The 23251-nt window shown below is 29.2% G+C and overlaps 2 protein-coding genes across 4 annotated transcripts; both read right to left on the bottom strand.

Annotated features, from left to right (window-relative positions):
* Positions 1–2035: 2035 nt before the first annotated feature.
* On the bottom strand, positions 2036–7079 carry LOC129910112 (uncharacterized). Of its 2 annotated transcripts, none has more exons than XM_055987377.1 (4): positions 6837–7079; positions 5083–5298; positions 4777–4954; positions 2036–2747 (listed from the first exon to the last, which is right to left on the bottom strand). In XM_055987377.1, the coding sequence occupies exons 2-4, from the start codon at positions 5091–5093 to the stop codon at positions 2058–2060; spliced, it is 879 nt and encodes a 292-aa protein (XP_055843352.1). In that variant the 5' UTR covers positions 5094–5298; positions 6837–7079; the 3' UTR covers positions 2036–2057. The 2 variants fall into 2 exon arrangements, with proteins under 2 accessions (XP_055843352.1, XP_055843351.1); XM_055987376.1 differs by lacking the exon at positions 6837–7079 and adding an exon at positions 5399–5492.
* An 8402-nt stretch (positions 7080–15481) lies between these two features.
* Positions 15482–21854, bottom strand: LOC129911564 (uncharacterized). 2 transcript variants are annotated; one of them, XM_055989394.1, is made up of 4 exons: positions 21605–21854; positions 16889–16964; positions 16637–16814; positions 15482–16505 (listed from the first exon to the last, which is right to left on the bottom strand). In XM_055989394.1, coding segments are annotated over exons 2-4 (1158 nt in total). In that variant the 5' UTR covers positions 16891–16964; positions 21605–21854; the 3' UTR covers positions 15482–15527. The 2 variants fall into 2 exon arrangements, with proteins under 2 accessions (XP_055845369.1, XP_055845370.1); XM_055989395.1 differs by having other exon boundaries at positions 21758–21840.
* Between the last annotated feature and the right edge of the window lie 1397 nt (positions 21855–23251).

The following is a 23251-nucleotide window of genomic DNA, read 5'->3' as shown; positions in this document are numbered from 1 at the left end:
ATTTTTCGAAAAAAGAAAATAGAAACATTTCTTGCACCCCCTTATTAATATGATTGCTTTTAAATTTTGTTTTTTTTTTTAATTTTCTCAAAAACTAGAAGACATAGAAACATATAGTTTTCACGGTTCGATAAGGAATCCATTGAGGCAGTTTTCTGTGTGAGTAATTTTTTTTATTAAAATTCCAATCTGGAAAAAAATAGTATAAAATGAGTTTAAAAAAAATGTGTTCGCCTATTTTTAACTTTGAAATCGATTATTTCAAAAACTATTGGTTATAATATATTGATTTAAAAATTAGAATTAAATGTTAAATTTTGCCTTTCGGAAATGGTATCATATATTACTGTAAGTGTTGCCGTTGTTTTTTAATAATTTTTTTTTGTTTTGATAATTTTTTTTTAGAAAACTGCCCCTCCCACCTAAACAGGGGGAGATAGACCCCCCTCCTTAAGAAAAAAATGTTTGTATTGAGCTCCTCTACAAAAACTCGTTATCAAATCCTAAAAGTTCGAATTTCTGTATCTGGGTTAAAATCGTAATTTTTATTTTCTAAACCAATTTTAAACTGATTTTCATAAAAAATACTTCGTTTGATTTGGAAATAAAAATTATTTTAGAATATATTTTTAAAACAGCATGTTGTTGTCAAAATATATACTGTAATTTGATGTCGAAGTTGGGTAAATGACAAAAAAAAATGGAATTTTTGAACTTTGACAGCTTATAAATTCTAGGTGGTTTAACCGATTTACATGTTTTATACCTTTTTCAAAAGGTATATTTATCTCCTATCAGAAACTGTAAAAGAATCGAAAATGGGTAAAAATTTGACGAAGCTATGTAGATTTTTTTCAATGGGTGAAGGTCACCCATTTTTTGCCCCTAACTCTTGATTTTGGGGGTGTTAGGGTTTTTTTAAATACCGTTTCGGAATAAGTGCGACTAGCTCTACAAAACGTGATAGGTCTACGCCCGCGTATATTTTAAAACCTCAATTTTGTAACACCGTGTAATTTATTGAATATCTTTGAGTTTTTTTTTCCAAATATTAACGTTTTAATCCAAATTCAATAAAGCATTGAATATTTCAAATATAACGTACCTGAAAAAAAAAATAGTTTGAAAAAAAAAAATTTTAAATTAGGTGCGTCCCACCAAGTGAGATCTCTGAGGGCCCAGAGATTTTTTAAGTGAGACAAAAAATCTTAGCTCACTTTTTTTCAGAGATTTCTGAGACGAAAATTTTTTAGATTCATTTTACTGTTTTCTTTCTCTTTCCTTAATTTTTTCTTTTTCTTATTGTTTTGACGTTTGTTTTTTGGTGGTGTACTAAAAACATGAACAATTTAATGAAAATTTGAAATAAATGTTATTATTTTGAGCTTGCTTCACGAAATAACTTATTTTGAAATTGTTTTTTCACAATATATTATTTGAAGAAAAGTTGCAATTGTGTGAAGTTTCAGCAGTTGAAGTGTTGGGTTTCGAAAAAAAATTGGATTCATGAGAGAAACTTGTCAGGCAAAATTATTTGACATTGAGCCCTCAAAGATTTTTACTTGGTGGGACGCGCCTATTGAGTTTGAACCATTTTCTTAATATTTTGACCTACACACATCTACAATTTTATTGCATTCATTCATCGTATCAAATTTTCAAAAATCCCGTAATTGATTTGATTACATTTTCCATTTTTATGTATTATAAATTCAATTTTACGCCCGTTAATGAGGATAAAAATCAAAATGGATCAATCAAAATAAAAAAAATATAATTATATGTACTTGAAGTCTGATAAGCAAAAGTATACTGAAAATTTATAAAAAATCAAAACTCTCACAAAAAAAAATGATTTTGCTATTTTTGAACCATTTTTGAAGGTCACTATTTTTGGCTCCAAGATTTTTCTTGCCTCTTAAATATTCTGGAAGCACTGTAAATGAGTTAAGTCCTTGAATGCCAATAAAAAAATTAAGTTTTGTATTTATGTTTTTTTTTTTATTTTATTAATAACTTATATTATTTTGTCGGTTTATATTCTTGGAATAAAAAAATCATTTCGAATTAAATGAACTACTAGCAGAAGCAGCCATTGTGTTTACTTTCCTCTTTTTAAGTGCCAAAAGTTCAGCTTTAAGTCTCAGCTTAGCTTTCCTTTCAATCGTTTGCTCTAACTTTTTTTCCTTGTACGCTTTTAATTTCAGTCTTTTCAATTCAAGCAGATCATCTTTTTGTTGATTGCTTCTCTTGATATAATCCTCAATATTACTCATACTTCTCTTCATATCACCCATGAGATCTATCATTCTTTTGTAAAATTCTTTCTGAGCTAAAATTTGTTCTTCAAGAATTTTCGTATAACTATCCGTTGGCAATCGGATTGGTCTTGGTACGGTTTCAATGATTGGTGGTGTATCATATTCTTCTTCTGGTTCAGTTTTTATGAAAGTAGGTTTCCCTACTTCTTCTTCTAAAGATTTCATTATTTCTTCTTCAAAATCCATGCACTCAAGCTTAACTTCGTCTTCATCTTCTGTGCTGATTATAGATATGGATTCTTCCAATTCTTCTTTTTGATCCTCAGCTTGAATATCATATGTATTTAAATCAAGCATTTCAATGACAGCCTCTTCCAGCTCAGTAAAATGACACCAATTATTAACAACAGTCCCATCTGGCAGATTTATAGGAGCCATTGAGTTTGTTTTCTTCTTCTTTATTTTACACTTTAAATCTCCCCATACCTACAAAAATTTAAAAAAATAGAAAGAAATGGAAAAATTGTTAAATATTGAGGAAATATAAATATATTTTCAAGTTACTTTTTGTTTAACTACAAAAAATTCGTTTAATACGAAATATTTCTGATACATTACCAATAGTGATGGGAACTATCGAATAAAAACCATCAAACTATCGATAGTTGTAAAATATTCATCCATTCGATAGTTTTAAATCATTTATTCATTCATTTAGTTACTATTTTCATTTGAGTAGTGTTTTCATTCGATAGTTTTTTATTCGCTAGTTTTTCATTCGAATAGTTTTTTTTATTCGATAGTTTTTTCATTCGAAAATTTTTTTTTATTCGATAGTTTTTTCATTTAAATAACGATAACGATAGTTTTATCATTCGAATAGTTTTCTTAAACGATAGTTTTTTCATTCAAATATTTAGTTTTTTATACGATAGTTTTTTTCATTCAAATAGTTTTTTTTATTCGATAGTTTTTATCCGATAGTTTATTCGATAGTTTTCATACGATAATTTTTATTCGAGAGTTTTATTCGATAGTTTTTATTCGAATGAATAAATGAATGAATGAAATATTCGATGGTTCAAATCATTCAGTTACTAACTATCGATAGTTCAAATTAGTGATGGGAACTATCGAATGATTTGAACTATCGATAGTTAGTAACTGAATGATTTGAACTATCGAATATTTCATTCATTCATTTATTTATTCATTCAAATGAAAACTATCGAATAAAACTTTCGAATAATCTATCGAATAAAAACTATCGGATGAACTATCGAATAAAAATTATTGAATAAACTATCGAATAAAAACTATTAAATATTCAGTAATAATTAAAAAAAAAATTTTCGAATAAAAAAACTTTCATATAATAAAGCTATTCGAATGAAAAAAACTATCGAATAAAAATACTGTTCAAAAGAAAATTCCATCAAATAAAAAACTATTGGAATGGAAAAACTATCGTATAGAAAAACTATTCGAATGAAAAAACTATCGAATGAAAAAACTATTGGAATGAAAATAGTAACTAAATGAATGAATGATTTAAAACTATCGAATGAATGAATATTTTACAACTATCGATAGTTTGATAGTTTTTATCAATAGTTCCCATCACTAATTCAAAACATTCGATAGTTCCCACCACTAATTAACAACAAAGAGGTTTTAGAAAAAAAATCAAGGTTTAGAACGGTTTTCTAGAAAAATAAAAAAAATAATGTGTGCAATTCACATGTGGTTGAAGTGAAACCTTAAAAATCATTTTTCTTGCAAAACAAAATCGAAAAAATATAACTTTTTTTTTCATCACTTTTTTAATATGACAACCTACAATAAATTGTATACCATCTGAAAGCTTATTGTTCCAGCTCAAAATATTTATATCGACCATTTCTATACAACATCTACAAAAAAAAAACCTAGAATTTTGTTTAACCCAATTAGTTTTCATAAAAAAAGCAAAACAATCAATCTCTTTTCTCTTCGAACGCCATTAAATCCATTTTTTAAATGACAACCTATAATAAATAATTATTTCACCTTTTATATGATTGAAATATTATTTCTACCATGCCTACCAAAAAAGTAAGAATTTTTTAAAGCCAACCAAAGGTAATATTATCAACATGCATATTAAAGTTAAATAAATTTGTTATCGGCTCTTCATCAAAAGATATAACGTGTTTAGAAAAAGAACATCTGTTCACCGTTATCTCAGAATTTTGAATATGAAATTAATTGAAATTTTGCACAATTATAATTTATTTAATTACCTATCTACTGTATAAATTTCATGCATATATCTATTAAAACACAAAAGTTATGATCAATTGATTTTTCTGTCGCTTTTTCGTTTCATCTTGTTTCAAATCACTACGATACTAAAGAAGTTTTCAACTCAAAAATCGATTACCTACATATTAAAAAAAAAAAAAAAAATAAGAAATTTATATACGCGTAATCTACTGTTAAAGTATGTATGTATTTCGAACTAAAATTTTCTTACTCTCATCCATTTATGCCATTCGCGCTGTGGTGGACCCAGCTTATTTAGTTCTTTAGCGAATTCTACAAATTTCCTTTGTGCTGTATATTTTGTGCAAACCGCTTTGGCAACATCTAAATTAACTTGTAATAATTCAACAAGTCGCTTCAGCTGTCGCTTGTTGCTTACTACTTTTGACCTAAATAAATAAAAAAACTTAAATATTTGATACAAAAAATAGACACAAATTCGAACTTCATCTACATTAGTTGATAAATTAGATAGGTACCTACATATGTACATGTAAAAAAAAAGGTAAAAACTTACATCGTGTACATCAACAACCCTTTCAAGTTTCAACTGAGTTAAATTAAACAACAATTTTTGTTAATTTATTTCAATTGGCAATCAAAATATTTGATATCTATCGTCAGCGGCGTCGTCGTTCATCGGATTATTGATTTTTTTAGTAAAAATCTCACAATGACCCAACACATACAGAACAGACTCGTCTCCTTATTTTTATTTTTTCGATTCTTGTCACTAATGCAGCAATGAAATTGATGGATTGATAAATTAATCAAGCTCCGTTTTGTTGATACAAATTAAAGGTAAAAGCGAACCTGAAAGAAAGCGTACTTACATTATGGCAAATGAAATTTTGGAGAATATTTTTAAATTTAATAAATATGGGTAGGGTACATGTGTTGTGTCTACCCTTACAAACACGAATTAAACTTTTGTCCTTCAAAAAAAAAAAAACAGTAGCAAAATCACAACCGCGAGCAGTATTGCCAGAGCCGAATATTTAAGAGACAAAAAAAAATATTTAAAGGACAAAATTAAAAAATCTGAACCCAAAACAAAAAACCCTTTCAAAAATGGCCTAAAAATGCATAAAATTTTTATTTTGTATGGGATTTAATTTTTTAGATTAAATTTTTTAGATAGGTCTGATAAAATAATCAGACTTAAAATATAATAATTAGTTATTAATTTTGTTCATAAAATTTGGTTTTAATGCTTATGGACAGGTGCACAATTAAATTTGTAATAAATTGAAATAAAAAAAATGCACGACTGAGGTCGCACGTACTTGCTCTTGCAGTTCAAAGCAGTTTTATGTTAGTCTATTTGTAGATTTTAAAAGCTGGCTCTTAATTTAAAAAAAAAATTGATATTGGGGAAGAGCCGACATTTAGGGCATGAAAAAAATTTTTTTTTTGTTATTTGACTTTTTTTGAGAAAAAATAAAAATGCAGTTCTATTTCCACTGCTTTAGATATTACGTTTACAAAGTTTAATCAAAATCGTTAGAGCCGTTTTCGAAAAATTCGCAATATCGTATTTTTTTTTGTATGGGAGGTATACGTTCTAAACGAGATATAAAAAAAAAAAAACCAACTTTCAGAATTCCATAAAAATCATCTGTACCAAATTTGAAGAAAATCCGTACGCCCGTTTAGGCTGTGGAAATGTGTACAGATACAGATGGACGCACAGACGCACGGACGTATAAGGCTTTAATTTTAAACGAGCCTTAAATCGGCAATTTCAAAATTTAAAGGGTCAAATATAAATAAATCACAGTTATAAGGACCGTATGAATTGTTGAAGGAGCCTGTTTAGCGATAAATAGTCGCTCTGGCAACACTGACCGCGAGTAACATAGCAACTGTTTGCACACATACAAATGCACTCTTCTAAGAGTGCAAGTGAGCGTTGCCCACTTGCAATATTCGTAATAATAATAGGAATCTTAAAAGAAATATAAATGTCGAATAGGTAACTTAAAAATATAATTTGTGAACAAATTTAGGAAAGATTATACCGAATAACATTATCCGCTTGTGACATTTCTAATGCCTCACATTTAATTCAAATCAATGTTCTTTAAAATAAATCATTAACGCTCAATTTTTTTTATATTACTTGAAACTAGTTCGACGGCAACACTTCTTTAAACACATACAAATTATCACAACAGCATAATTTCGTTTTCTTATAAACACAAACAAACACACTTAACCATTTATGCTATGTTTTGGATTTGTTTTTAGATACCTACCTAGACCTACTACCACTCTCCGGTTTTAATACTTTTTTTCTTCAATAACTAAATTTCAATTCCATTTCCAATACAAGTTGGAACAGTAAACAAAAATAAAAATTAGGTACGTAACACACACTGAATACCGGCAGAGAAAAAAACAAAATCTAGGGGTGAAATGAATAATAGCTGATTCACAATGTTGTTGTTTATTTTCTTCTACTTGAAGAATTTATCAACTCTGCGACAAAAAATTACGACAAACTTTTCGTAGAGAATATCAAATGCAAACTAGTTTTGCATTTTGTTGGTGAGCTTGTGTGTGTTGACATGCGCTGCTTTCATGTTCCATTTGTACCGAGAGTAACAAACAACTAGCAATCAAATCGCATAAGAGAGTGTTACCAGATAAACTGTTTCAGTAAAATACTCTTTAGTTGGAATTACAGAAACAGAGGAAAATATAGTGAAAATTATTTTAAATTGAATTAGTTGGAATTAGTTCGGTTTAGGTATCTTTAACATACATATTCGCCGTTGTATTTGAAAATGGTATAAGTCCATTTTTTAAATTTATTAAAATTCTCATGCATTAATAATAAAAGTTATACAAAATTTAAAATTAAAACAAAATTTATGCATAAATCCATTTTTTGTATAAAAACTGTTTTACTGTAATTGGATTTTTAAATGTTAAAAGTATAAATGAATTGAAAACAATTTATTTTTATTAGTAATCAAGTTTATTAGGAACTGATTTTTTTATTTAGGTAGCAAGAAAAAAATTAAATTTAAATTAGACCTATACCTACCAATTAAAAAAAAAAAACGGCTTATATACATTTATAAAAGTGTCTCCATGTCATGAAATAAGGACAGTTTTCTAAAATTGGCCTTTCTATTTTGAGGTGTGAAAATAAAAATTCACCCGAATTTTTGTTTTGTTTTTGTAGGATTATTTGTTATTTAAATTTGAGAACACAATTTCTCGTGTTCCTGAAACGATTCTTTAAATCCTATACGTCAATAAATTTCTGATAATTACTTAAATGTACCTATGGTACATTATAAGGTATGTACCTATTCTTGTTTTTAAAATAAGGTAGGTAATTAGGATATTAAATATTATATTGTCATATTAAATACATACTCATACTCAAATAGGCGGAAATATTTAAGCATGGGTTAGTTTATATGATCCAAAAACAGGTAGAAAAGTTTGAAAAATATTAGTATTCTAAGCTTCAGTTTTTCAGTGCTGGGGTTAACTCCGATTTAGTTAATCCGGCTAATAAATATGACTCTAGTTAACTCAAGAAATGGGTTTATCAGTACGAAAAAAAAACCATAAAGTTTTAATGACTTAACTTTAACCTCACTGAAAAAATGGCTCTTACAGATATGAGCCTAACGACATTTTCTTAAAAACTCTGGAGCTAGGTATAATTTTTTAGGAAAATGCATTTACAAAAAAATTACTGAAACCATTTCTTGAATGAGTTTAAGGCGAAGCCATTTGATATCCTAAAAAACACATATTTATAAAAATATTGAAAGTGGCCCACAAGTTGTAAAAAGAAGGAAATCACGTTTTTTCCATTTTTTATAAAATATCGTTCGTTACAATTTTACTTCCGACGCACAGTGTGGCCGATAGTAGGAAAAGTTGGCAAAAATTATTTTTGTTCGTTTTTAAGTTTGTTATGGGTAAAAATACTATAATAAAGTACAAAACTAAGACTACTCTTGTGATTCTATGAAAAATTATTAAAAACGCACATAACTAAGAAGGTATCTGTTACCTTTAGCTTTGAAGCTGTTTGAGAAGGAAAATTGTTATTTAATTTTTCAATACTTTGAATTTACTGGTTTTATTATTTAAATAAGGTTTTTCTTAAAAAATACAGTTTTATTGCTCAAAGATTTTTGACCTGACCTCATTATTTGGGTTAACAAAATCTTCTTAATCAAAAAATACACTGGTCAACAAAATTCAACTTTTTTTTGTCCAAAGAACCAAAATATACTTTTCTGAAGGATTTAGGAATACTGAACTCGAATACACATCAGAAATATTCTTTTAGCTTTCGTTTTTTTTTTTAATATTAGCGTTCTAAAATGCAAAAACAAAACACTTATTTTGTGTGTTTTTGAGGTTATGCTAATTGTGGTTTTCAGCATAGTTTGACGCCGTGATCTGTTTTCCTTCTTCAAAAAACTGTTTAAATCTTACCGATCTTATTTTGTGCATGAGATATCTCAAGATGAGTTTCCATTTTGTTGATCAAGACTATTTTCTTAAATTTTTAGCCAGCATGCCAACCGTACACACTCTCAGTTGTGGCTTATAGAATAATTCTGACTATGGATACGAGTTCAGAATCTCTTACACCTTTAGAAAAGTATAATTAGGTCCTTGTGTCAAAAATCTAGTTGACTGGTATTGTCAGCACTGCCGGAATCTGAGAAATATTTACAAAAAAATGGTTATTTTTAGATAACTTCACATTGTCTTTATTCAAAAAGGGGCAAACATGGGCAACATTTTTTTAATTGACACGATAGATGACACTCTCATCAATAAATGGACACCAAAAACAAAGCGCCACTTCACATCGTTATGAACTTTTTCTCAAGGAATTTGTATGATGCACACAAAACACGAATGATCTTAAAGACACCGAATTCGAAAAATTATTTCAAGCAAACTACACACTCATAATTCAAAAGAGAAATCAGAATCTAAAGCTTTCCTTTTGCTTGTTATTCCATAGTTATTTCAAATTTGTATCTTTTGTTTTAACGAAATAGCCTTAAAACTTGAAACACCAATGGGAGCTAAAAAAAAGTTAAATAACGAATAATTTCGTCAATGGTGACATTTTAAAGTGTAGTTACTCTCCCCGTTAGGCTAAAATCGTGGAATAAAAACCGGTTTTGTGCATCCTATTAATCCCTCTATTAAAGTAAATTTGTATTTAACAATTTCGGTAAAATTAAAAATAGCTATTTTTGCCAGCTTTTGATACCATTGGCCACACTGTGCGACGGTTGTATTAGAAAGTGATACAAGTTCATGTTCAAAAACAACTAAAAAAAAACTTAACACAGTAAATGTGTTGTAAAGTTTGTTTTCGATTGAATAATTTGATACCTAGTTTTTGAAAAAAAAAGTTTAAAATGGGTTTTATATCTACCAATTCCAAACATTTGGACTCATAAGGAAATGTGGAAAAATCTTAAATCGATAGCTAGAGCCGTTTACAATAAAATAGTTTTTTCCTTTTTTTTTTGTAAAATATTTAAAACCATTAAAAAAACTTGATATGCCGATATGCCACACAAAAAATCAAAAAAAAAAAAAACAAAGTAAAAAAAATCATTGATCTGTTTTCAAGAAATTGATTTTACAAAAAAAATAAAATACCTACAAAAAAAATACCGATGTTTGAGCTGTTTTTTTTTTTTTTATTTTAGCATTAAAGTAACTTAAACTTTTTGTGCATACATTTTAGTTGAAAATTGTTCGCTATGAGCACTCGAAAGATTTTGATTTTTTCTTTCAGTTACAAATTTTTGTTGGCAAAATTTTCCTTTAAATTTTTTTTATAAATGTTATGATACATTACGCTTAGAAATCTAGAGTGTCGCAGAAAAGATGTTATAGTTTTTCTAGCTAATTTATTCAACCTTCAGGTGCCAGTTCTTGTGTTCAGATTGGTCGTTTATTACTTGAAATAGAGCCCGAAAACTAAGTATACTGGGAATAACAACGTAAAAAAAATTGAAAAATCATATCTTGAAAACCTATCCATAAATATTATTTTAGATAAGAATTCGAGTTTTCCGAAAAGTACAACGGCACTTGGTGTCCAAATTTTTTTTTTGTAAACTAGTGTAATTTGATAAATGTAATCCGAAAGGATATTTCTCTATTTTCTTATATTTAGAAATTCAGAAATTTGACCTTATTTATGCAACGAATTAATTAACTTCTTCAAATCGATAGGCACATTTTATAAAACGTAGTTAATGTTTAAACCAACTCTAATTAATTCAAATTTCATGCAACAATGCATAATACCTATTTCAGTAAGATATTCATGATATTCTTCAACTTATGAGTCATTGAAAGTCCATAAAAATCATTTCTGTTTTTTCTCGTCCTTTTATTTGAATTCCATAGAATTTTACACAGTAAAATTTAATAACTACCCATTTTCCTCGCTACCTGTCTTATTCCATTGGGTCTGTTTTTTTTTTTTTTGTCTTATTCATTAGCCCTTTCTATTGTACATTTGAACATAATAATATTTATAAAAGCCATATACAGAGAGCTGAATATTGCACACATATCGTTAACTGTCCGCCCATAAATCACAGCGTAAATTACTTCATAAAAACTTTGACCGTTTTAAGTTCATTTTGCATGGTATAATCTAAATCGCATTCAACGCAGTGTAATATACAGTAGCAGCAGCGAACTGCCGGAAAAAAATGTGTAAAAATATCCTGCAACATAAAGGTATACGAAACAAAACGCAAAATAGCCGTAACAAGGACACAAAACTCTCGTTGTTGTGTCCCGTTCGTACCTATGAATTAACGCCCGGTCTGATGTCGTTTCAACTATCGCCATTACAATAATTGCATAAAAGAAGATTGCATGCAAGCACTCTGCTCTGGTATATTAGCTGCCCTAGGTCCTGCAACAAGCGGGAAACGACCTACGAGACTACCCTTATAGTTCGTTGTTGCATTCACGTAGGATAATAGAATGGGCTCATTTTTTTTTTTCCAAATCGGATAAGTTCATAATCAGAACAAAAACAAAAAAAATGAACTTAGCCGGACGCTAGGGACAAGGGAGCCTATACAATATAGCTTGCTCAAGCCCTAACCGAGCGACCTCTGTTTTATTTGTTGAAAAGGACAAAGTTTTGAATGAAGTCATATAAAACATTGGACGAGGACGAGTCACGGAAAGAGCAGTCAGTGTGTATGTTTTGTGTGCATGAATCCACTTTACTCATAAAAGTCTGCAGTGATTAAATATGAAAAATTTATAATTAATGTTTCTATAAAGCCTAGAAAGAGCAGAACACAAAAAAAAAATAACGCCCCTTCAGCTCACTATATTCAGCCGCCCACTTTAACTCTGCCCTCGCAGTAACAATCTTTAATAAGGAGTTATTAATAAATTGGCTGCGTATAGGACGACGATGATGATGGTTATTTGGTATTCGTTATTGTTGTTTTAGACTTTCGTGATTTTTTTTACTTTAGAAAAAAGGTTTTTATTTGTCATAAAAATTGTTTCATTATTCACTTTCTCTTTTTTTACTGCAGTCAGTGGTTTATGGCTTGAAGGCGCTTTTTATTGTGCAGCTTGTGTCTTTTTACTGACCATAACAAAAGGGGTTGGTAATTAGAGCTACCAGAATATTTTCTTTTTTTTTTTTATTTGTAGAAATTAATAATTATGACACGAATGCATGTTAAAGCTAAAGATAATACCAGACCGATATTAAAAAATTCAACGTTATCTAATGGATAAAATTATTTTTTAATTGTATATTTCGAAATTGATTGGAATGGAAATTTATAATGGTTGTGAATTATAAAACAACATCAAAAAAAAATTTAAATATCGCTAATTTTGTGTCTTAAAAATAAAAAAAAAAAAAAAAACATCCTAAGTTTTTTATTTAGGTACTGAAACGATTTTGGTTTTTTTTTTACAAAAATGGTCAATTTTTTCATAAAAACATTCCAATTTTTCTTACAAAATTAAAAATTTTTATTTAAAAAACGTCTTAAAATGGTTTTGTTGATTTTTGAAGATCGTCGTGTTTTGATGGTAAGTCAGTAGTTTAGTAAAATTTTGCATGTGAAACAACAACAAATGATTAACTAGGGTACAATTTTTTTTTTTATTTGTTAGGATATAGAGGAATTTTTGTCTTAACTTACATAAACATTTTAGACCCTTCAACAATAAATGATATACCTAATAATAATAAATACAAGTAATCGTTTCTTTTTGTTTACATTTACATACACTCAGTAAAATACACTCAGCAAAACTTATTTTTTTACAAAAACTTTTTTTTTTGTTTGTTTTAATTTTTCAAATGGAATTGTTTTTTTTTTTTGTAAAAGTAAAAGTTAAATTTTTTTTATAAAAACGGCCCCATTTTTTGTTTCAAACACGGAAAGGAGTTGGGTTTGTATATCTAATTAAATAATTTAAATTTTTTTTAGGTAAGATTCAAATCTCGAGTAATTTTTTTTTTGAAAAACAGTTCAATTTTTTTTTTTTTTTTCAAAAATGATAAATGTTTTTCAAGAAGGTCCAAAATCATTTCATTATTTTTTCATTTTCATACAAAAAAACGGTCTAGTTTTGTTTCCTAAAATGATTTATTTTTCGTTTAACAATTCTTTTACAAAAACGTCTTTAATATTTTCTTTCAGGCTGTTAAAAACTCAACTCTCAAAAACTGCGAAGATTTTACTACAAAAACGAATAAATTTATTTCAAAAAGCTCCATTTTTTTTTTTTTTTACAAAAACGGTTCTTTTTGTAAAAGCTTGCCAAACGGTCTTAAAAGGGTTTTGTTATTTTTTACGAAAAATTCCAATTTATTTACCTAACAGTCCATTCTCGTCTTAACAAAAACGGTAATTTTTGTTTATTTTTTTTTTAATTTAATCCCTATTTTTTTAAATGGCTCAACTTTTTTTACAAAACTTTTTAAAAGAGAGTTACCAACTATTTTTACTTGCGATATAGGTACTATAGGTACGGTGACCATATTTCTGGAAGCAAAACCCGGGACAAATAAAAAATTCGTTGGATCGTTTTGAAAATATTGATTTTTCCAAAAAAAATTTAATTTTTTTTAAATGAGTTTTTATAGCTTTTCCTTATTCAAGATTTCCTAAACTATTTTATGGGAGCATTATTGCTGAAATCATTTAAGTCGTTTACGAAATCAAGAAAACGGTTTTATAGATAATTATGTACTGTTAATAACTTCTACCAAAATCGGGAGAGCCGTTTTTTAACATTTTTATTTTATTTTTCAACTTTTAACATACCTTTTCTTAAGAGTTTTGAAACTTATCTGGGTTCTTTACTCTTCCATATTGTTTATTTAGGTATACAAGCTGGAACTAATTAATTGACGAAAAAATTGTAAAGCCTAGTCTAGAGGCGAAACGAAAATTTTCATACAAAACCAGCACAACGAAATCGTAAACTAAAATTTTGCTTTTCGTTGCACAGTAAATACACAGCTTTGACAACGAAATTCTTACCTGTGCTACAATATTTGGAGAATTCTCAATCGTTTGGCACTCCTATTTATTTGTCCAGGCTATTTTTCTTGCTCCAAAAGTTTTTCGACTTTTTAGACTTAAAAAATTCGTTTTGCTTCAAAAATTCATTTTGCTTCAGCAGCGTAATAGGATTAATGCTTTATCCAAAAAAATTATTTAAAAAAATTAATTTCCAACCACTGCTTTCTTGTTTTCTGTACACAAAATATTTAAAATATTGAATACAAAAATCAGAGAATGTGCAAATACGGGACAATCACGGGACAAATTACAAAATACGGGACACTTATACGTCCCGGGTTTCTTAAATAAAAACCCGGGACAAGCTGTAGAAATACGGGACAGTCCCGAGTAAACCGGGACGGATGGTCACCGTATCTATAGGGCAAGTATTGGTTTCGTGTAGAAAAAAAAATCGAGGTTTTAATCAAAACCAACATTACGATGATGGAGAAGATCAAAAAAGTGGTTTTCGTCATGCCGTCCGTCGGTCTGTGCGTCTGTGCGTCCATCTGTACATCGAGCTAGGGCCTAAACGGATGGATGGATTTGCTTGAAACTTGGTACAGATGATTTTTACGTAATTCCCTCGGACCGTTTTTTTATTTTTTTAATATCTCCAATTTAACGCATATCTCCCATATAACGTTTTCGAGGTATTTCAAATTTCTCGAAAACGGCTCTAACGATTTCGTTTAAATTTGGTGTGCGCAGTACTCTTATTGATTCTAACAAAACTGCATTTTTAGTTTTTCTCAAAAAATGCCGAGAGCGGAAATATGGCGTTGCCGTTTTTCAAAAATTGACATGTTTTTTAAGTTCATATATTTCATCAAAGCATAAGTCAATTTTTTCAAAATTTACAGACATCATAGGTATTGAAGTGTAAAATGTAAAAAAAAATTAAAAAAAAAAGTTTTTCAAAAAATATTTAAAAAATTGAATTTTTTAACTTTCGATTTTTTTTTTTTTTTTTATTTTTTTTTTTCTCCACAAAATCTTAAATTTCCAAAAGATATTTTAGATAAAGATGCTTTGAACTACAAGAGCAAGTACGTGCGACCCAGTCGTGCATTTTATTTTTATAAAAACGGTCTAAATGGTTTTATTTAATTGTTTCATTTTTTGTCTCAAAAACGGTATTTTTTTAACTAAAACGGTCCATTTTTTATTTTTTTTTACAAAAAAGTTCTCTGTTTACATAAAATAACAGTCTACCTTCTACATTTCATTCTTTTCTTTGTCTTACACCAAACAAACACTTACTTTTTAATTAAAACATCTTAATTTTGTTAGTAAAAAGTAATGAAATATGTTTTCAATTTATTGTTTAACTTGTTTTATTTTTATGTTCTTATTCTTGGAATACAAAAAAAAATCATTTCGATAAATATTTTCTGCAAGCAAATATCGTGCTAAGTTTACTTTTTTTCAGAGTCAAAAGCTCCTGTTTAAGTCTCATATTTTGTTTCCTTTCCATTGCTTGATCTATCTTTTTTTTCTTATATGCTTTTAATTTCAGTCTTTTCATTTCAAGTAGATCATCTTTTTGTTGATGGCTTTTCTTCATAGAATCCTCACACTGGCTCATGCTTCTCTTCATATCACCCATAAGATCTATCATATTTTTGTAAAAATTTTTCTGAGTTGAAATTTGTTCTTCAAGAAGTTTTTCATAATCATCTTTTGGTTTTGGCAGAAGAATTGGTTTCGGTAGAAGAATTGGTTTTGGCATGGTTTCATTGATGGGGGAAGAGGTGTTGGAATGTTCTTCTGGTTCGGTTTTAATAATGATTGATGGATCTTCTTCTTCCGGTTCGGTTTTAATAGAAGTTGTTGGTATTTCTTCTGCTGCTTGTTGTTTTGGAGATTCAATGATATTATGCTGAGTTATTTCTTCATCAAAATTTGTCAGCTCAAATTTAACCTCATTATCTTCTATACTGCATATAGATATAGAATCTTCAAATACTTCTTCATACTCGGATGAAGACTCTTCCAACTCCAGTATTGTAACGGTGTTTACGATTGAAGTAGAGGTGGATGATTCTGCCGGTTTGGTTTTTATAGAAGTCGAAGGTAGTTCTTCTTCGGCTTCTAAAGATTCATAGGTGCTGTATTTCATTCTTTTCTTCGTGGGTTGAGACCCTATGTCATCATCTTCTGAGGGAGAAGATTCTAATTTTCGCTTTACGGGTACATTTTCATCCGTATTCCAACCAAGCATTTCAATGACAGTCTTTTCCAAATCGGTAAAGTGACATAGATAGTTAATACGAGCTCCACTTGGAAGAGTTTTAATAATCGGCTTGCTTGATTTTTTCTTCTTTATTTTACACTTTAAATCCCACCATACCTAAAAAAAAAAAATGAAAAACAAAAAATTTTTTAAATTGTTTTCAACATTTTTGAAATTTGTGGTTAAACAATAGAAATTTTTAAAAATTGACTTCGAAAATGTTAGTTTTTAAATTTAAATTTTTGTACCCTCATCCATTTATCCCAAGAACGATATGGCGGACCCAGCTTATTTAGTTCTACCGCAAATTCTTGCCATTTCATATGAGCTTCTTGTTTAATACAAATCGCTTTGGCAATATCTATATTTTCTTTCAGTAATTCAACAAGTCGGTTTAGCTGCTGCTTGGTACTTATTACTTTTGCCCTGAAACATATAAAATATTTAATTCAATTTGAATCTACATTTGAAGGTTTCTAATGAAAAAGCAAAAAACTTACATTTTTGTCAGTAAAAACTGAGTATGATTAAACAAAAGTTGTAAATTTATTATAACAAGATTGTGAATCAGCTAGACTGCAAGAAAGAAAAAAAATAAAGCCATATTAAAGGAAAAGTGTTAAAGGTGAGCTTATACTATGTTTCCACCTACCCTAAATCTGAGATTTATTCTAAATTTAGAACAAATCTCGAGATTTATTCTAAATCTACTAAGCTAGATCTCGGATTAAGGGTAGGTGAAAACGTACATAGTATTATACTCGCAATGCCCCATCACTACTGACACCTAAATCTAGATTTAGGGTGTTTTAGGCTTAATCTATTCTAAATCACTTGATTTACCATCAGAATATAAAAATCTCCTCAAAACAAGATTAAGGATAAATCTTCTCTAAATCTACTTGGAAATCGAAAATGATGAAATCAAATATACCTACCAATTTTGGTTTGATAAACGATCTCATTTTCTTTGAAAAAAACGTCAAAATGGAAAATTTTGATTATTTTGTACCTAAATGAATATACAGGGTGTCCCACAGTCACCGCCCCAAACGAAAACCGTGGATTCCTGACTCCTGAGGTCATTTAAAGTCGAAAAACTTAAGACTTGTACCTAAATGAATATACAGGGTGTCCCATAGTCACCGCCCCAAACGAAAACCATGGATTCCTGACTCCTGAGGTCATTTTAAGTCGAAAAACTTAAAAGGTAATTTTCTTGTTTTCGTCCCTTTTTCGAGTTATGACGGTTTGTATGATTTTTGCTCTCCATTCACTTAACTGGCTTTATCTTTGCCGAAATACGTCAGATTTGAAAGATTTTTTTACAACCAATCCAGAATTTGTTATAGTTAAAGTTTGTTTCAAAACTTTTTTTGCTGCGGACAACCGTTTCTCCGCCATTTCGCATCAAACCCGATTTTGTTCGTTTTTTAAGTTGTTTTTTTTTTTTCACTTTCTTAACATTTTATTCAAAAAACCACGTAAATGAGTATTAATTTTGTTCACTTATTATTAAAGCCCAGTTTATATTCTTAAAAAAATACTACTAATTAAAAAAAATAAACAAACTGAGTGAATTTAAAAAAAAAATATAATTTTTTAATACAAAATTAACTTAAATGAAGTTTATTTTGGCAAAGATAAAGCCAGTTAAGTGCATGGAGAGCAAAAATCATAGAAACCGTCATAACTCGAAAACGGGACGAAAACGAGAAAATTACCTCTTAAGTTTTTCGACTTAAAATGACCTCAGGAGTCAGGAATCCATGGTTTTCGTTTGGGCGGTGACTGTGGGACACCCTGTAGAGATACAGACAGACCGGATTACGGCAGCTAGGACCGTAAAAGTAACAACAAAATGAGTACCTGCATGTACGTTACTTTTGATACTAGTACCCGCTAGTAACTATAACGTTACTCGTTATTTTCGTATGTTTCGTATTTTTCTTATATTTCGTATGTTTCGTATGCTCTGATGTTTCGTTACTTTCGCATGCTTCGTATGTTTCGCACATTTGTATATTTCACGTATTTGATACGTTTCGTATGTTTTGTATTTGAAGAACCTATGGTTCGTCCGTTGCACATAGGGGTATTAAGTCAATTTAGGCGGACAAAACACGAAATTTTAAAATGATCCAAACGTAAAAGATCAACATCCTACCAAAAGTAGATAACTTGCTTAGCGTTTTCTTATAGTTTTAAAATTGATTATCACTTCAGGTGACTAACAGCAGCGGTCTAGAGTTCAAAGTTTTCAGCCCAAAGATAAAATTAATTTTTTTTTGTAATTTAGCGACTGTGCTTAAGTAAGTACTTTTTTTTTAAGTGGATTTAGAAAAAAGTTTTTATGGAATATTGATAAATAGCAGGGTTCGGACTTCAGTTTCAAAATTTCGAATTTTGAAAAAAAAGTGAAGTAGATCCAAAATGTCGGAAGTAGATTTCAAAATTAAACTTTCAGAACATTTATTTACAAAAAATTATTCTAAAAAAAATTTTTTTCAACAAAATTATTTTTTTTTATAATTTTTTTTATTATAACCTTTTCCAATAAACCTTTCTCATCCAGTGGTTGTAACGGTGCTTTGGGGTAAAACGGTTAATAATCTAACAAATTTTTGATCAGGAATTCTCCAAAATCAGTCAAAATTACTTTGATAAACTTTATTTATCGGCGGTATTCTGCTATTCGATTCCCGTGAAAGTCTAAAATAAGAAGCGTTTGAATGGGCGTTTAAATCAAACTTAAACAATTTTTTTTTTCTTTAAAATTTATAAAACAGACGGAAACAACGTTTTGCTTTCGAAATTAAGCATTTTTTCAAAGCCATGTTGACGTGGTAAAGGAAGGAAATCTTTCGATTCACGTGAATCGAATAGCAGAATACGGGTGTATATCTTGAATTCGAAGAATAATTGAAATCCATTCATCATTTGAGATTTCAGTCGAGCCTTATTTCTCAATGCCTCGACCATATTTAAAAATGAAGTTAAATCCCTTTATCTAAATTTATTATTTGAAAAATATTTTTCAATCAAGAAATAGAAGTAGATCTTGAAAAAAAAAAGTAGGGAAGTAGATTTTATTTTTTTCCCAAAATCGAAGTAAATCTACTTCGATCGAAGCAAAGTCCGAACCCTGATAAGAAGATACGAAACTGTCTACTAGATGTTGTATCTAAATGTTGTATTACTTTATAAATAAAAAATTGATATGTTGAATCTTAATATAAATTAATCGTAAAAAAAGTAAATTTCTGTGTTGGTAAGGAGATAAGTTGTACAATTTCACATTATTGTGTGATAAAATTTAATGTTTTCTAAAGGTTAAACCCTTATCTAATTGAATCTGTAAAAAATAAGTGCAACTAAGTGCAACTTCGACACATTTGCCTTCTTAAAGGTTTTAGGTTGTATTCAGCATCCATATTTTAAGTTTTTTTTAAAGATTCAACTTCTTGAATTACAGAACCTGAATCCTTATGATTTTTCCTAAATTTTAAGACCTTTATCTTGGCGATACCATTAATAGAACTCCATTTATAAGCGTTTTAACAAACCATTGGGATCCATTCTTGACACTTTTTTGTTTGATCAAAAAGTGGTTTAGGAAGAAAAATGTTTTCATTGAAATCAACACTTAAAACACTTTATTCCAGTACTAAATACAAGCTTTTACCTTGTTGATGAAGATAAACCGGAAAAATAATTTTGTCCGCGTAAAATTGGTAAATACCCCTATGTTCGTTGGTATAAGGGTGTACACATTTTTTTTTTTTCAAAAAAAACCAAAACAATTTGTATAATCTAAGCTAGATTTTAAGGCCATAAACATTAAAAAAATAAGTTGCGTCGATCTCATGTAATAAGAGTTTGAAGATCATAGCAGCTATATTGATTTTTGTTTAATCAAACGTGGAATCTTTTTTGAATTTTGTCCAAATTTTTCGACAAAACTTTGGTAATTTTATGCTTATATTCGTTCAGTAATCTTATCACAATTCTTTTACGACTTTTTTCTGAAAAGTACATAGCGCAGATCTCGGAGTATTTACAATTCAATCTTCAATACAACCATGTTAAACAATTTTTCATTAATTTTTCTATTGAGGGTGATTTCCAAACCTAGTTTTTTCTGCTTTTTTTTTGTGTTGAAAATTTTGCACCGAAAATAAACTAATTTTTTGAAAAACCAAAAAACTTTTTACATTGTTAAACTACATTTCAAGACCATTAACACCAATTTCGTTTCGTATCTCATACATCGGATTGAAATTGTAATCTCGTATGTTTCGTATGTTTTGTTACTTCAGTACCCAATAACGAAACATACAAAGTAACGATACTGTTTAGAAATAAACGTTTCTTTACTCGTTACCGAATGGAATACCCGCATTTTAGTAACGAATACATACGAATTGCTACAGCTCTATACGGCACCCATTTTTAATTGTTATTTTGTTATCTCGAGTTCGGTGTAAATATAACGAAAATAAAATACCACAACAACGAGTAACAGCTTTTTAATCCAATACGACGGCAACACTTACTCGTTTTCATGGAAATGGTACAGTAGACAGCAGTTTACCAAGCAAAATGTCAATACAATACTATACATATTTTTCTTTCTCACATCGATCGCATGCGTAAACAAACAATCCAACTATTTATAAATACAGTAAAACCCGGATAAGTACCTCACCTTAAATGTCCCATTTTGATAGGCACTAAAGCGGGTAAGGTACTTACAAGAACCCGCTTAAGTGCTCTTAGTGCAGTTATCTCTATATTTATTTAATAATAAAAAAAAACATGTTTGATTACTAAAAACATAATCTTCACAAAACAAAATTACTATGAAAGTTTAAAATAGCTAACTAGTTAATTTCTAACTTTAGTAGAATTTTTGAATTTTAAAGCGGTTAAGGAAACGAAATTTTTCTTACAGTTCAAACTTGTTTCAAACGTGTACTTAAAAGAATTTTTTGCAAGTAAATTCAATTATAAGTATTTGAAAAGCCAGGCAATTAAGCGGGGAATGCAGTTAAGCGAAAGGTACTTAAAAGATGAATTTTATATGAAAAAATCCTTAAAATTTTGGTTCTAAAAAAACAAAGTACCTTTGTTTTAGGGTTAGGCACTTAAGCGAGAGGCACTTATCCGGGTTTTACTGTATTGCATTTTGGAATAAGTTTAAGATATCTACCTACCTTCGATTTTTAATATATTTTTTTGCTCAAACCAATTCTATTCAACTCAAAATTACAAAACGTTCGGAACATCGAACAAAATAGTAGTTGAAATAGATACACGGAATACCGGCAAAATATGTATATACAAAACAGAAACACATGCACACTAACCAACTTGTTGTTTATTATTTTTGTATATGAGAAATCTATCAAGTTTTACACACGATGAATTACGACGAACATTTCTTAACGAATATCAAACGCACACTAGTTTATATTTTGCTTTGCCTTGATTGTTGACTATTGATGATAGCTTGGTTTCATGTTCAATTCGTACCAAAAAGAAGAGCAATAATTATATTGTAATCAAAACAAACTGCAAAAGATGGTGGCGTTGCCAGAGTCAAAACAACTTTTTCAAATTAAATAAATATTTTTTTTTCTTAGGTATCAATATCTGTAGCCATAGCCATAAGATTTCAATTCTGAACTATTTATTATTTTCGAATAATGACTTTTTGCACTTTTCTGAGGAAATATTTTATTCTTAAAAAAAAAAAAAAAATCATTCAGCCCCATTGTGAGAGTCACGTGAACAAGATTCCACCGGGAAAAATTGAATTTCACTTTTCCCCTAATATGAGTTCCGGGCGAAAAGTTGTTCACGTTCGGAAATCTCCTTTGTATTTTCAACCTTTTTTTCAGGCAATTTTTCAGGTTTCGACAGCTCTTCTCTCACTAAAATTTTGGTGGCGAACAAGAAACTAGCTTAGCGGAAAATGAAAATTCCCTTCGGGACGAAACGAACAAAAATATTCCGGGCGGAAAACATTCCACGTGAAACTCACAATAGGACTGATTATAATTATTAGGAAGAAATAAATACTAGTATTGAATGATACTTTTGTAAGTATTGCCCTTTTAGTGAGAGTTTCGTATCAAAAAAAAAGTTCAAAAGATTATGAAAAAAAAATTTTTTGAATTACCAATCTATTAAAAATCAATTTTTTTTTTCAGTGTAAAACTTGTAATTGAGAAAAATTAAAAAATAAAAACAAATTTTGATTTTTAACAGGTTGGTAATTTAAAAATGTTTTTGTTTTTTTTTTGTCATAATATTTCATCTAAGGTTGAGCTAACAAAAGAAAAAATGTTGCGATAACCTTAGGCAATTGGACTAAAGTGCAGAATAAATAACACAGCCACACAAAAACAAAGTTCTGACCTGGGGTTGCGACTATGATTTTCAAATAGTTTTTGGGTCGCTGAAACCGAATCCGAAGTCTATTTTGCCGTATCACGTCAGATTTTCGAGATAGCCTCAAAAAATGTCACAAAATAAAAATTTTTTTCTCTGATCTGGATGTGTGAATATGTTAATCATATAGTTTTTGGGTCTCTGAATCCAGATTTGAAGTCAATTTTGCTTTATCACGTCAGGTTTCCGAGATATCCTCAAAAAAATGTCAAAACCAAAAAAACAAAAGTTCTTATCTGGGGTTGCGAATATTTTAATCGTATGTTTTGTGGGTCGCTAAAACCGAATCCAAAGTCTATTTTGCCGTATCACGTTAGGTTTTTGAGATATCTTCAAAAAATGTGACAATTTCGTGATATTTTTTGAGGTTATCTCAAAAACCTGACGTGATGGGGCAAAAGGGACTT

The sequence above is a fragment of the Episyrphus balteatus genome, chromosome 2 (assembly GCF_945859705.1).
Source record: "Episyrphus balteatus chromosome 2, idEpiBalt1.1, whole genome shotgun sequence".
Lineage (NCBI taxonomy): Eukaryota > Metazoa > Arthropoda > Insecta > Diptera > Syrphidae > Episyrphus > Episyrphus balteatus.
Note: the sequence above shows the minus strand (reverse complement) of the source record. Positions and strands in the feature narration are given on the sequence as shown.